This window comes from Sus scrofa, chromosome 15 (genome assembly GCF_000003025.6).
Source record: "Sus scrofa isolate TJ Tabasco breed Duroc chromosome 15, Sscrofa11.1, whole genome shotgun sequence".
Taxonomy (NCBI): Eukaryota; Metazoa; Chordata; class Mammalia; order Artiodactyla; family Suidae; genus Sus; species Sus scrofa.
The window spans coordinates 76,606,235-76,622,164 of NC_010457.5; the positions used below are offsets into that span (position 1 = coordinate 76,606,235).

The following is a 15,930-nucleotide window of genomic DNA, read 5'->3' on the forward strand; positions in this document are numbered from 1 at the left end:
ACTACATGTGGAATCCAGGGAAGATCGCTGGCTGATGGAGAAGTAGGAATATAGTATTTTTTAAGCATGTGCACTTTTTAGCAGGAAAAATAATAGATGATACAAAATGCCCATGGACCTATAAAAGTTAAATGATTGATTTTTTTTTTTTTCTCATAGCAAGGCAGAGATGGTGTTTATAGTTGCGCAGACAGCAGAATGGAGATAATCTAGGTTCTTTTGGCTTTTCTAGCTGAAAGCTCTAGTTCCAATAGATAGGAAATCCCTTGCATCCATTCTAAAACGGGATGACTAGGAAGTTTACCGAATATCTTTCAGGGCTACAAGTGGAGGGTGTGAAAGAGGTTTGAAGTGTAAACTGCAAAGGTTAAGGCCTCTTTGTACATCCAACAGTTGGGGGTTGTTTTAGGAGCTCTGCTCAAGTGCTTTGAAAGGATGCTCAAGGTGAGGCTGAACATTCTACCATTTGCTAGTGCATTTCATTATTTTATGTTGTGGGTTTTAGATGTTGCTGGCATGTCGCTATTGAGAAAGCTGGGAACATTGATTTCATGGAGTGGACAGAATGGCATCTAGGATTTATCCTGAGCCTCCCAATGTGAGCTAAAGACCGGTAGCTTAAAAGGGCAGATGTTGAAATTTCTCCCTCTCGTCAAGGGCAGCTACTCAGAATGGAAATGCAATGGTAATTGGAGGGGTAGTCATCAGATTCAGTTTCACTGAAAATTTCCTTGTGTCAAAATCATCTTTAACAACACAGAGCATACAGCAAAATGTACTAAATCATTGCTGTCTTTGAAAAGGGCATTGAATCTGAAACGGAAAGTTACACCAGTGCAGGTTTTAACCAATTAACCGTGGAGGAATTTAAAGGCAACCCAGTTTTTACCATTTTGAATGGACTTTTTGTTCCCTGTTTGAATAATTCCACTGCATTTCATCTGAATTTTATTGTGGTCGCTTCCTGTTCTGAGGTTTTTCTGCTTCTTCAGAAGATATTAGAAATCAAGAAGGTGAATTTTCTCTGTGAATGTTTCTTTTTTTTTTTTTTTGTCTTTTGTCTTTTGTTGTTGTTGTTGTTGCTATTTCTTGGGCTGCTCCCGCGGCATGTGGAGGTTCCCAGGCTAGGGGTCGAATCGGAGCTGTAGCCACCAGCCTACGCCAGAGCCACAGCAACGCAGGATCCGAGCCGCGTCTGCAAACTACACCACAGCTCACGGCAACGCCGGATCCTTAACCCACTGAGCAAGGGCAGGGACCGAACCCGCAACCTCATGGTTCCTAGTCGGATTCGTTAACCACTGCGCCACGACGGGAACTCCTGTGAATGTTTCTTAATGATTCATTTCTATCTTTGCAAACTCCTGAATGCATGTTTCCCACCACCAAGTAGTAGATATTTCATATTTTAGGATTTCATTTAAGTGATAGCATGTAATTTTTAAAATATGCTCCTAAAATAAAGTATATAGACTAATCAATTTGACTCCATGATAAACATTTTTCTGTAATGAAAATTCAGACAGAAAATTCATTCTGACCAGTCTGTTTGTTTCAGTGTTTTGAATTCTTCAAATTAAATTGATTGTGCTGTCAATATGTTAAACAAATTAAAATCAATTTCTGATGTTAATTAATTCAACCAGTAGAGAATGTTTTTCCCATGTTCTGGTACATATGAATAAAGAAAGCCAGGTAAGGTTAGTGACCAGCTTTTCTAAAGGAGCTTTTCCTCCTCTTCTCTCCCACATCGACAAGGGAGCCAGATGTCTAAGAATATACTTTGAATTTTTTGTTGATTTTTGTGAACAGGTGTCTCATTAAGGATTTTGAAAAGCGACCTTCTGTCACACATCTCCTTGACCATCCATTTATTCAGAGAGTCCACGGGAAGGTTTTGTTTCTGCAAAAACAGCTGGCTAAGGTTCTCCAGGACCAGAAGCATCTAAATCCTGTTGTTAAGACCAGGTATGGTATTCGGCCTCTTCCTTCTTCTTCTCTGATTGCTTATTGAAAAAACGAAACCGAACAAAAAAAATGGCTTGTCCTGTGTTGTGATTTGCCAGTATTATTACTGGTAATTATCACATCCCTGTGTTTTTGAGTTTCATTTACATGACATTAAGTATTTTCTGCTCAGTGGCTGAGAGCAGGAGAGCTTAGAAACAAGCTGCCCATTTGTGCTCTTGTGGCTAATTTCTCTCAACTGTGGCTGAAATCTCACTTTGCCCTCATTTCTAGTTAAAACCAATATATATATTTATATTTAATGTAAATGTGGATTTTTAAAAATTTCACCAATAAAGGACACTATATGAAAGCAGCCACGTTTGAGATTATGTGAGAAGCCTTCACTTGGCTGTTGCAGACTAGAGAGCAGAAATAAAGTGGTTTTGGAAAAATTACAAGTTAAACACTGGAGGCTTTTTCTCTAAAGGTCTCAGAGCTCATTTTCTTTAGTAAAAATTCCTTAGAGGCAATTTAGTATTTTAAAATGATTTTTTCCCCTCAGATATTGTGTATGCTATCTAAAGAAACTGTGATTCTCCCCACTCTGCTATTTTTATAGGGTAGATTAAAAAAAAAGGAAATGTTTATTTTCAAGGGCAATTGCTTAAAACAGTATTCTGTGGTGGTCTCTCTGAACTAGATCTTTGGTTTCTGTCCAGAGGGTGGCAGAATTTCTCTTTTTAGAAAAAATTCAGTGCAAATAAGCTGCTTCCCCAGCTCAGCAATTATTTGGCTTTAGAAAACTGGCCAGGGTGCAGATAAGCTCTAATCCATTATTAGTAAAAGAACATTCAAAGGACTGGAGGTGAAGAAAATAAAGTATCACAAGCCGTAAGTTCTGGAAATATTCATGTATTCTGCAGAAAAATGTTTACAAATCAAAAAGCATCAAAACACTTGGAGCTAGAGGCATTGTTTCAAGGTGACTGTATCTTGCTGATTCCCCCACCTCCACCCCCACCCCCAAGTTTCCTTTTTGATAGCTAAAAACAAATTTTTTCCTCCTCTTTCCCCTTCTCCACTGCAATTGCTATTTCTATGGCTTGCCTGCCTACAGGGTAAAGAAACACAGAGAAATTTTTGTAACATGGTGCCTTTTGAAGCAGTAGAATTTGTGTGTAAGCCCCAGGGAACTGAAATCTTTTCTTCCTCCGCTTTTGTTCCTATCCATCAGCCATCACCCCTCCACCACCCACCTACACACACACACACACACACACACACACACACACACACACACACACACAACTGCCAGATGAAATAAAGTACAAACCAACCAAAGGAACAAACCCAACATTTAAATGTTCTCCGTAGAATCAGGTATCTTCTTGTCTCTTCTGATTTGCTGTGGAAGAACTTCTGAGACTTAGTTTGCAAAGTTATTCAGCTTTTCACATTTGCCTGACTTTGTCCAGATGTGTGTCCTCATTGTAAAGACTTTTCTCCCTTTGCCATAGAAAGTCATGACTCCAGGCTCTCACATTCCCTCTAATTTCTCTTTCTCTTTGTTAACTCCTTTGATGTCAGAGGCCTCATATGGTGGCAGAGCCTTCTCTCAGGGTCTTTGTAATCTTGGTTTCACCCAGGAGTTTGTGTTTCTTTGAAAAATCATTAAAAAAAAATACAACATCACAAATAGATATTAAAACTTTCAGGTAGCCACTTCTTTAGGGGAAAGGAAAATCAATTCTAAAGGAAACACAATGCATGTAATTGACACATCTTACTCCTGTCCTACACTATTGCGTCCTCTTGGCAAGTAGCGTTGACTATATAGGTGTTTTCTTAAGTCCATCCGAAAAAATTCTCAAATATCACTTGATGCTGGTAATTTAATATATTTAAAGTTGTGAGTTTCCAAGCTAAGCTGGAAAAGACAGTAATTGAGGTGAGTGTATAGATGAGTGAGGGGAATACCCAATTTACATTTTTCTGCACAATTATGGTCACAGCAGGAGGTACAATGCAGTAGTTCAAAAAAGAAAAAAAAAAAAAAAATCCCTGGCTCTGCCAAGTTTGAGTCTCAGCTCAGACACTTATGGACAAACTATTAAATGCTTCTGTTCCAAAATTTCCTCATCTATAAAATGGAGGTTATTTTGAGGGTTGAGTCAATACATAAAAAATCCTTAGCATTGATAGCAGAGTTAAGCTTCAGTGTTAACAGTAGTTGTATACATCGTGGTCTATTTAATTCAGAGGCCTCCATTTCTTTTGGCCTTCATCTGTGCAAATTCATCTCTATTTACTTACCAAACAACATCATGAAAATAAATAGTACTGAGGTACTAAATGTTAAAAATGTAAATTTCTGTCTCCTGCTTAAAATCTGATTTATTCATTTATTCATTGCAGAAGTATTTATATGTGTGTATGTGTCAAGCCCTCTGCTGAACAGAGGAATACAAAGAGAAATCAGATAGAGCTCCCGATAAAGAGCTGATAGTGCAATGTGTGAAACAGACAAGAATCAGATGAGAACAGCTCAGTATGAAAAGTACCTGGATAGAGGGTTGCCTGGGGTAACTTGCAGAGTACCTGGGAAGAGAAAACTCTGGAAACTTGTGGGAAAATGATCCTTGAACTGTCTTGAAGGGCAAATAGAAGATAGTTTGGAAAGGGGGTTATTCCATGTGGAGGAGAATGAGCAAAGGGCAAAGGCATGGAGGCTCTAGAACACTTAAGGGATTTGGTGAGCAATTAGTTTGCCTTGATGGAGCTTGGCATGGGACGGGGGAGGGAGACCCAAGGCAGGCAGGGGCCAGGGCATGGGCTAATGAGCTTGGATCTGTTCCTTAGGCACTTGGGAGCCACAGAAGGATTTCAAGAGGGGGTGTGCTTTAGAAAGATTGTTCTGATTGCAGAGTGCAGAATGGAATCAAGCTGGGCAAGGCTGGAGTTAGGGAGACAAGTGAGAGCAGATTGTGGCAAGTGTAAATAACAGACGGTATTAAGATAATGGTATCATCAAGATTAGTGATGAGTTGGATGAGAGAGATTAGGGAAAGAGAGAAGTGTCACTGAGTCTACCTGAATTGAGCTGCCTCCCTATCCTGGTTCAGACTGCAGTCAAACAGAAATTATAAGATACTCAGAGACAGAGATCAGTAAAAAAACAAAAACAAACAGAAACTTTGCTTCCTCTTCATATCCTATAGGAGGCAATGCATGTCCTATGCAATGCCATATACTTCCAGATATTATACAAAGCTTCCAGCTTTCTGCCCAAAGAAGGGTTTTTCAATGACCCAGACAGTCCTGGGCCCCTCAGCTGCAGAGACTTGTTTAGTTTTAAGAGCTAATGCAGAGAAATAAGAACTACAGCCTACAGGGGGAAATGTTCTTACTATTCCTGCAAAGGTGTGGAATTGTCTGTCCACTTTAGTACTTTCCCCAGTGGAGAGAGAATTTGATATTTTCAGGGAGCTGCAGAGAAGAAGGCAGGTTCTTAAAAGAGTGGGAAAAAACTTGGAATGTGAAGGGGAGGATCTTACATAGGGGGAGACGTTGAAAATAAAGAGAAGGTAACAAAGGAAGCAAGAGGGAGGGGTTTAAGCACCTAAGAGAAAGAAGGACCTTAACATGAACCTTTGGGTTGGGAAAGACCTAGAACAGTTAGATAAGGATATCTAAGAGATTTGAGGGGTGGGAGGTGAGGGGCAGAAGAGGCACTATGAAGAAACTCATGCTGAAGGGCCATTAGCTTTCCAAAAAAACTAAGCTAAGTAGTCTCAGAGTTGGGAGTGAATTGTGGAGTCCAGGGAAGTGTTAAATCTTTGGAACAGCCGCCATGAGGAATATGCTAAATGGTTCATTAAAGATGGACATAATGATTGTGCCCTAGCAGGGAAAACCCAGGTGGAACTTAACTGAATAGCATTCCATCATAGTGAAGTTAATCAGTATTTAAGACAGTGCACATAGAGGGTTCAGGAGAGTATTTGACATCAGAACCTCTAAAAAGTTGTGCCATCAACACCATCACATTTTCCCCCTATCATCTCTAGCAATTCTTAACCACAGGAGGTAGGAGAAGAGAAAGCAGATACTGGGGTCTTCTTCAGGCTTGAATGGACGTGAATGAGTGGACATCGGGCAAGAGAACCTAAGTGAGTGGGAGAGTATCCTTGTGATCTTTGTAGAGAGGGAAGAAAGTGACAAAGACACAAGTTATTGACTTTGAACCTGGGTCTGGGTCAGGGAACTGGCTTTTCGATAAAGACAAAGAGCAGGTGCAATGAGAGGATGGTGAGAAAAGAGACTGTAGAACTGAGTTCTTGGGAACTTTTGAGAGATAATTGGGAACTAGTCATAGCTGAACTTATGGACAACTTCAGTGGAGGAGAAATAAATGTTTTTAAAGAACTGACAGGAGATCAGAATGTGAGAAGAATGAACAAAGTGATTGGTAGGGTGTGGGAAAACCAAGATGGTATTAGGGGAAGGGGTAGAGAGGGAAAGGAAAATGGGGGTCAAGTGCTAGAGAGGATCATATGCGAGGGTGATGTGAACTTCTTGAAAGGGAGAAATTGGCTCAGGAGAACAATGGGTGGAAAAAGGCAGAGGGGAGCAGGGAGGATGCTCCCTTCCCTTCGCCCACGGTGAGTATATGGAAGATGGAGCTGGGGTTGGACATGGTCCATTTCCATCATGATGAAGAGATAGACAAGTATTCAAGAATAAGGCTAGGAATCATAGGGCGCTTGCTCACAACAGAGCAGAAACTGTACTGTGTACAAAGAAGGGCTTGAGTGGTGAGGCCCTACTTCCCCTCTCCAGGTCTGATTCTGAATGATGCAGTTTTTTGGGAGAGCCAGACTGTGATCCATTTCCATTTCACATAATGTATATGAAGCACTGACATGGTCCTACTTGATATTTGATCATATTTCCTGATGCTGATTATAGTAAATGAGTGAAACTTTTGGAATTTAAGTTTTTCCAGTAATTCACAATTTTGCCGTAACTTATGTTCAATTCAGGTACAGCAGAGAGGTTTTGCATCCAAGGCTGACTCTCTCAAGGAGGGTAAGCAGCCCTAATAGTCTGTGTACAATAGTTTGGGGCTATAGTTTTGCTTGACCGGTCAGGGATACTGTTCAACAATTTGGCCATTCTCTTTACTTTAGCTCCCTTCCTTTGACTTCGAAAAGGATGTTTTCCCCAAATCAGATTTGCAGATCCCTGAATTCATATCATCTGGTATGTCATGTCACCATTAAGCTTTTTAAAAATTTGCTTCACAAAAGGGTTAGTAGGAGAAGAGTAAAACCACTGTCTGCAATGAGAGTGGAGGCAGGGAGAGGGAGTGGGGAGCAGGTGTTAGCTGTGACCTAACCTCCTCCCACCTTCCACCCTTCCATCAGGGACCCAACTTTGAGCCTCAGGAAAATTGCAAGATCCAGCATGTCATTCATTCCCCTGCAGGTGGCTTGGGACTTGCCAAAACCACAAATGTTAAACCCTCAAATGCCAAGGGTCTACTACCAAGTATTACTTGGTAGAAGAATTAAGTTGCCGGTTATTTCCTGCTCTGTTTAATGGACTTTGATTCTACCCTTGTGATTTGCCTGAGGTTGATTAAAACAATGACCTCAGCTTTTCTGATTTCTTTTCAACCAGCAGCAGTGACCTTTAAAAATAGATTTGTCACTGCTTAACTGCTGAGCTTTTCCCAATGAGACTTGCTCACTCACTTCCTCTTTTACCTGCAAACATGCGCCTGCGCACCCATACATATATATATATACATCATATTACGTACACTGATGGGTTCTTGGGCTCCTGTGTAATTGAATGACTTCTGAATGATTACTTTGTCAAGTGCTGAGTGCTTAACACATAGGAGATTAAGGATTTTCCTATTTTCCCAACAGACAAGAAATAAATCCACACCCTGATGTAATTAGTACCTGCTATCTGTCGGCCTATAACTGAATGAATGAATGGATGAATATTTAATTTTCTGCTGATGTCACTGATCCTTGCTGCCTAGGAATGGTGGCTACATACTCTTTAATATAATGGACAAGATGCTGATTTATCAGAATTCTGGTCAAAACTATACTTAGGCGAAAAAACATCTGGAGGTACTATAGAGGTTTCCATGCAAATAATTCTTATATTTTTTAAATCTATGTATTGTAATGTTTGTTTCATATAATATTAAATTTCAGATCAAGATAGAGCCCATGTAGTTAAGGTTATCAAGGTGATAACTTCATTCATATTTGTCTCTCAGCAGGCTGTTGTTACACCTGGATGGTCTGCCATTATTTTTCTCCGGCTAGATCCATGATTATATAATTATAGTCAAAAGTTTCACTTTCATCCACTCTGTTATCAAAGAGTATACTGAAATGGAAATAATGATTGGAAAGAATTATTCAACATCACTGACTTTGCTGGAATAATGGTTCTCTATTCCCAATTTTGAGTACCATTTTCCTTACTATATTGGATCCACTGAATGTGGTGATAAGGAAATGGTTCCTCTAATCTATCCAGTTTGTCAGCTTGTCCACGAGCTTTGTCATGGCCACAGAAGCCTTTGTCTTAGACCTTGTGGACTCCCACCTTTGAACTTGGACCCTCTCCCTTACTCCTCTTCTTCTCTATCTGCCTCTTCCCCACCCCCAAGAGATTTTACTTACTTATCTGGAATCTGCTGGGAGTATTAGTCATTTTCACTCCTTCTGGTTCCACTCTTGGATGGAAAGGAGGGCTCTGATCCTGATCCTGAGTGTGGAGGAGCGGAAGTAGCAGTGGTCTTCCCAATGGTGCTCCTCCCCCAGAATGACTGTCTAAAAGACCATTGGACATTTCTCAGTGCAAAGTTTAATCTCTCACATTCCCTGTTATTATTAGGCTAAAAGATTTCATTTCCTTCCCATGTGTAGTTAGGATTTAAAGGGCTTTGTTCTTCAACATAATTGAGGGTGAAGGGAAGAATGCATCCTGTCACACCTATGTGAAGCTCTTGCAGCCCTGTTTGGACCTACCTACATGGAAGTTATTGCTTCCACAGGCATAGATGATGGACAGGAACAGGCTAAGGAATTAAGGAGTCACTTTTGTACAAAATATATGTTTGTCAATATTATTCATAGGGCCACCAGCTCAAACAAAAAAGTCTGCAGGTCCAGTGATGAGATATTAAAGAGAGCTCACAGAAATAGTTTTAACCATAATGCATGTATAGAGATTAAACTACAGTAAAGGCAACAGCATCTTACAAGTTTATTCCCCCAGTGTCTGAACAGCTCCTTTCCTACTCATGGACTGGGCCTAAGACAATCCAAAATATCCCAACATCCTCCATCTCGTCTTTGCCCACTCTTGCTTTAGGAGGGCTGTGGTTCTGTCTCACCCACTCTTCAGATCCAGTTCTTATTCTTCACCTATTTCTGGGGACTTGATGTTTCAGACTTGCTTTTGTCCCCATCTTACTTGAGCTGGGGACTCAGACACCAGTTCTCCCTCCTGACCCTCAAATCCTTAGGTCAGCCCTACTCACCACCCCCTCCTTGAACATTCCAAACCCAGACTCCAGGACCAGCCCAAGGCAGAGCTTTGGTCTCATCCCCTCTAAGCTTACACCCCAAACTCCATTTATCTGAGAAACCAGGCTTGGCAGATGACATGCTTAGAGCTTCATGAGAGCAAAGAGGAAATCTAGCAAAAAGAGGTATAGACTTTGTTGGAATTTGGAAATGTCTCCTAAATCATTAAAACTATAATATCTGATCATATACTCTTAATTTAATAGAATGCCTTTTGCTTTATCCGCCCATTTATCTACTGCTATGTTCCTCTGAGCTTTGGAATACTCAATTCATGTACCTTTTAGTTGGAAATCTCTTTCACCTTAAACAAGAAATTCTTCAGCAGGAATTGATAATAGATGCTATCCTCAAGTAAGGCACTAGGTGGAGCGAGTGAATTTAAAGGAAATTTAAGTTGGTAGTTACTAGTAACAAAAAATTAACTCAATAAAACTGTAAAAAATTTAGACCGTATTTTAAGTTTAGCTAAAAACTTAAATGACATATATGAAACAATGTAACACTTTTAATAAGTATATGTAATCTAGAATAATGTAAATGAAAACATAAAAATTGGAATAAATATTTTTTTCTTTTCATTCTGTCCAAACCCCAGAGCCAAGGCAGAAGAATGAAGCAGGTAGTAGTTTCAGAAGAACACTGGTGGGGGAAGGCAGAGATAGGACTGGCATGTATTTTTTTGCCTGGTTGAGAAAATTAAGTGGTCTTTATCAGAGTAGAAATATCTTGCATCTGCCTCATCTTCTGGATTGCCAGTTTTAATTTGGAGAGCAAATAATTCTAGGGCATTTGATTATCTGTACACATAGAAAGAGATCATACATTGCTAATAACAGCAGTAAAATCTTTTAAAACTTATTTGTTGTTTATAAAATATTATTGGATGGAATTCCAGTTGTGGCTCAGTGGAAGCGAGTCTGACTAGCATCCATGAGGATGCAGGTTCAATCCCTGGCCTCGCTCAGTGTGTTAAGGATCCGGCATTTCCATGAGCTGTGGTGTAGGTCACAGACGTGACTCAGATCCCTTGTTGCTGTGGCTGTGATGTAGGCCAGCAACTGCAGCTCCGATTTGACCCCTAGCCTGGGAACCTCCATGTGCTGCAGGAGCAGCCCTCGAAAGATATATATATAATATATTATTTATATGTAAACATTATATTTAATATATATTCATTATATATATTTTATATATAAATTCATTAAATTTATAATGTATGTTTATTTATGAGAATCAAGCTCCGATTTTCAGACAGCATCCACATGATTCTTGGAGGTTGTATCTATGAGATAGATTGGCACACAGTCTGGTTCAGGGTTCAGTTCAGAAGATAACAATTTCGCTCATGGTAGTATTGCATTGTACATGTTCACAGTTTAAGTCACAACTTTATATTAATAGTTTCTTTATTTGTGATGTTACAAGTGAGTTTTTGTCAATGCTTCCATTTTTAGTTGGCTGTAAAAATGTCATCCATTGTGAAGCTTGACCTCTCTGTGTGCAGTTCAGTCTGACTTCAGGTCCAGATCAGGAGTTACTGGAAGAAAAAAAAAAAATCCCTGGGAAACTTGCCACTGATTCAGTGGTGTTTTGAATGATTTCTGATTCCTCCAATCTGCCTGTTACCATGCACTTCTCAGAGTACCGAGCATTCTGTCCAGGGTATTTCGCTATATTCAGTGGGGAGATAGAGTGGAGAGTAGGTACCCCATCTTGACTGGAACCAGAGCTGTGGATGATTTTTTAAGTTCCTGACTTTCTTTGTCAAAAGATGCTTGAAGTAGACTCTAACATAGCCTATTTCATACTGTTGCCAAGATATAAATTTAAGAAGGAAATAAACTAGCTTAATTTAACATGATGAGAATTTAATTAATTAATTAAAAATGTGTCACATATTTTATTTTACAATGGACTTTGAGGGAAAAAAATCCTCGGGTTTTATGTGAAGAGGATTTGGCCAGAAAAATGTACTCCCCCCGCACTGTTTTATTTAGCAAAATGTGTAGACAGAAGCAGCTCTGAATGTATAGAAAGCTGTTTTTCAACCCAATCTGATTTTTCTTTGACATTACTAATGTATTAGAATACAGATGAAAAAACTATTATGTTTAATAAATGATTTTAAAATACTTAGGTTATGGAGTTCCTGTTGTGTCTCAGTGGTTGACGAATCCGACTAGGAACCATTAGGTTACAGGTTCGATCCCTGCTCTTGCTCAGTGGGTTAAGGATCTGGCGTTGCCATGAGCTGTGGTGTAGGTTGCAGACGTGGCTTGGATCCTGCCTTGCTGTGGCTCTGGTATAGGCTGGCGGCCACAGCTCCGATTCGACCCCTAGCCTGGGAACCTCCATATGCCGAGGGAGCGGCTCAAGAAATGGCAAAAAGACAAAAACAACAAAAACAAACAAAAAAAAACCACTTAGGTTATACATTTGATTTTATTAAGCAAAATTGAGTTTCATCTACTTTGGACCTTTACATGTATTAGCAATGAAATTGGTTCTTGCATTAGAGATGACTAAAACCATGCTTCAAATACTCCTTCTTCAAATCCATCAGCAATTAGGATTAGGAAATAACATTTAATTTTATAGGCAAGAAGTTTTTTAAATGCCTGGTGAGCAACACCCCACAAGAGAAAATCTCACATATATGCACAAGGGGATGCACAAAAAGCTAATGAGTGCTGCTTTGTTTCTAACAGCATAAAGTTGGAATCAGCCTAAATGTTGATCAATGTAAGACTGGATAAATAAATTGGTACATATTTGTGATGTGATATTACTCGATTAAAGTGACACTCGTGCTCTCTCTCTCTTTTTCTCTCTCTCGTTCCCTCTGTGTATGTGTGTGTGTGCATATTCCTGTCACCTTTTATGCCCACCATCATCAAACTCTCTCTTTCTCCCTCTCTTTTTATAGGTGTACCCCTATATATATCTATATACCTATATAGATATATGTAGAGAGACGTGGGGGTGTGTGGGCTGGGGAATCATGATAGTGAATGGAAAAAAAAAGTAAGTTTGCAGAATAAAATCAACAGTATGATACCATTTTTATAATTAAACGTACAAAATCTGTATATTGCTCATGGTTCCATATATGAATATGACCGATATTTTAAAATAGACTGGGAAGATACCCACTAAATAGTTGCCACCCAGGAAGGGGGAGTGGGATGGAACATGGGTCACAAAGGAATTTCAAATAAGATGAAATATAAGCAATTCGTTCGTATTTGCTGTATTATTCTCTGAAGTTTTCGGTAGTTTTAAACATTTTTCACAAAGCAGGGGGTGGTGCTGGTGGATAGCATGAGGAAACCACAAGGGAAATAACACGCCTGACCCTGAACAGAAAACAGTGTGAGGAAGTGCTATGGTTGGCATTTAAGAAAAGTGGGTGTAAGTGTTAGATGAAAAGTGTGAGCTCTGGAGCTCCCCTTACCCCAGGAGCCCCTCAGTGAATGGGAGAGAGATGGGGACCAGGACTAGACCTGCTCTTCCTGCCCCCTTCTCTGAAGTCTCTGAACGTGAAGTGTCATAAGGCTGTGGAGGAGTCATTCTTGTTGCCTATTTCCTGCAATATATATATATTTTTTACTGCCTTAGTGCTAATATTCTCTGGATAAACTTTAGGCATGAAAGGATGCATACCAGAAGACCCTATCATGTGGAAGATGCTGAAAAATACTGCCTTGAGGATGATTTGGTCAATCTCGAGGTTCTGGATGAGGTACTAAATATTTAGTGGACGGTTTTCACCAGTGACCTTTGTTTCACATGAATGGGCTGCCCTTCCTGTTGTAGACCATGTTCTGCTAAGGTCACTGGACACTTTGTGTAGCTTTGGGATGAGGCTCGGGGACCATTTGGTTGCTGTGACTATGATCCCATGTTGTGTTCATTTATAGTCCCCCAAATGTCCTAAATGGTGACGAGAAAGGGATTTGGATTTTTCCAATAAAGACCTTTATATTGTAAGCTTAAATGATGTGTTATATCAGCTGAAATTATTTTCTGTTTATAGAAAAGTGCAGCTTAACCCTTAAATGAAAATAGTTTGTTCTTCGTAAAGAACTTCACTTAGGGAAATTGTGAGGCTAATATAGCTTGAATTCTAAATTTGAAAACCATGATAATCTCCATTTAAAATATGCATGTTTAATAGAGCTGTTAATTGCACTGGACTTGTTTCTGCTGATTCAAACTCTGGGGACCCTTAACTGCAATGCATGAATCACTAAAGTATGATATAGAGGTGTTCAATTCTACGTTCTTACCACATAAATTTTAAGTGCAGTACTTTGAGAAATGGAGTTACATTTTGTCTGTACTTTATCAATAGGAATGGCCTATTAAATCAAATTCTAAATAGAACATTTTGATTGGATGAAACAGTTTTTTCGTAATAAATAAAATCTTTGTTGGCTTTTGGCAAGTCCTAAGTTAATCTGAATCTTTTGGCATATTCCTAATTTTTCTTTTTTCGAGACAAATATCTACATTTTAGGGTCCTAATCAATAGGGTATGATTTAAATTGACTATTTTAATCTTTTAGAGAATTTTTTTTTTTTTTTTTTGTCTTTTGTCTTTTTAGGGCTGCACCCATGGCACATGGAGATTCCCAGGCTAGGGGTCTAATTGGAGCTGTTGCTGTCAGCCCACGCCAGAGCTACAGCAAGGCCAGATCTGAGCCACATCTGCTACCTACACCACAGCTCATGGCAATGCTGGATCCTTAACCCACTGAGCAAGGCCAGGGATTGAACCTGCAACCCCATGGTTCCTAGTCGGATTCATTTCTGCTGCACCAAGACAGACACTCTGAGAAAAATATTCTTGTAAGAATAAATTTGCCATTATTTTTAGAAGCTCTCCCTTGACTGGAAATAATGTTTACTTTCAATTCTTTATCCCCTTCTTAGGATACAATTATTCATCAGTTGCAGAAGCGTTATGTGGACTTACTGATTTATACATATGTTGGAGACATCTTAATTGCCTTAAACCCCTTCCAGAATCTAAGCATATACTCTCCACAGGTAAGGGATGCTTTCCGAGCATGTTTTTCCTTAACAGGAAATTTGAAATCTCAAGGGCAAATGACAACGGAGGAAAAGTAAGAATACAATTATGTTATCCTAGGGGTGTACGTACCCCAAGCTACAGACAATAATGCAACAGAGATGGACTTCTGATATTTGGGGGTAACTTTTCAAAGTCAGATGTGACAGTAACAGCTAATTTTCATTTACTGCTTATTATGCACCAAACCCTGGGTTACCTTGTTCATTTCTCACAACCCTGTTTGACAGGTAGTTATTAAGCCTCTTTGACAGAGGAGGAGACTTAGCATAGTGAAGGTAATACCCTTTCATAAGCTGAAAAAGCCAGCAAGTGAAGAACCGGGATTTGAACTCGGGCCAGTAGGCTCCAGAGCCTTTGCTCCACAGCCCCCAGATACCACACAATTCCCTTAATAAGTGACAGGGCCTTGTTTTTGTGGACCACAGGTACTGGAACATTAGAAGAGTTCTTTAATTTTTTTTCAGTTTTCCAGACTTTATCATGGAGTGAAACGTGCCTCAAATCCCCCCCACATATTTGCATCAGCAGATGCTGCTTACCAATGCATGGTTACTTTCAACAAAGATCAGGTAAGAACGTTCTGCCCCTTCCCACCAAGTCCCGTGGTAGGATGTGTGACCTCCTCTGCAGCTCTTCATTCTTCGTAAAACCTTTCCATTCTAGTTGCTGGTGCTGACTCAAGGAGATAGGCAATAACAATAGCTCAGTGGAACAGGAGCCATGGTAAAGCCAGAGTAGCAGGAGTGTGAATGTGAAAACCTTTCTCAAGAAATGAGAAACATTTACATCAAGAGCACTCATTTTCCCTGGTCAAATATAATAAGGTTCAGTCTAATACAAATACGAGAACACAGAGCTAACACAAACCTGATGACATGGCAAAGACTGTAATAAAAACAGGATGGAGAATGACAGAAATGAAATTCTTTCCTATGAATGTCTCAGAAATTTCATGGTCCAGTCCTTTTTGTACGAAATACTGCACACAGGTTGGTAGTGGTCAAACACCACACTTTAGCTGCTGAGAAATTGTGATGGATTGGGTAAAGACTGAACAAATCTTAAACTCAGTGCTAGTTAAATACCAAGCTTTCCCATCTGTTTTAACTTTTTGGACCTTAGATTCACAGTGGTGGCTTATCCAAACTTTGGCCTTCCCTTTTCTGTCAATATGTATGTCCTCCCTGTGTCTTTATTTTTTGTGATATAGAAACAATCTAATTTGGTGAGATAATTTTATGGGAGAAGTACTAGGTT

General features: G+C 39.6%; 1 protein-coding gene across 3 annotated transcripts in view; it reads left to right on the top strand.

Moving 5' to 3' along the window:
* The window catches only part of MYO3B (myosin IIIB), a 423,015-nt gene that overhangs the window by 173,806 nt on the left and 233,279 nt on the right, over window positions 1–15,930 (top strand). For all 3 annotated transcript variants that reach the window (XM_021076498.1, XM_021076497.1, XM_021076499.1), the window contains exons 9-12: window positions 1,813–1,968; window positions 13,221–13,317; window positions 14,511–14,627; window positions 15,138–15,242. In XM_021076498.1, coding sequence (XP_020932157.1) covers window positions 1,813–1,968; window positions 13,221–13,317; window positions 14,511–14,627; window positions 15,138–15,242 — 475 coding nt within the window. The remainder of the gene's footprint in view (window positions 1–1,812; window positions 1,969–13,220; window positions 13,318–14,510; window positions 14,628–15,137; window positions 15,243–15,930) is intronic.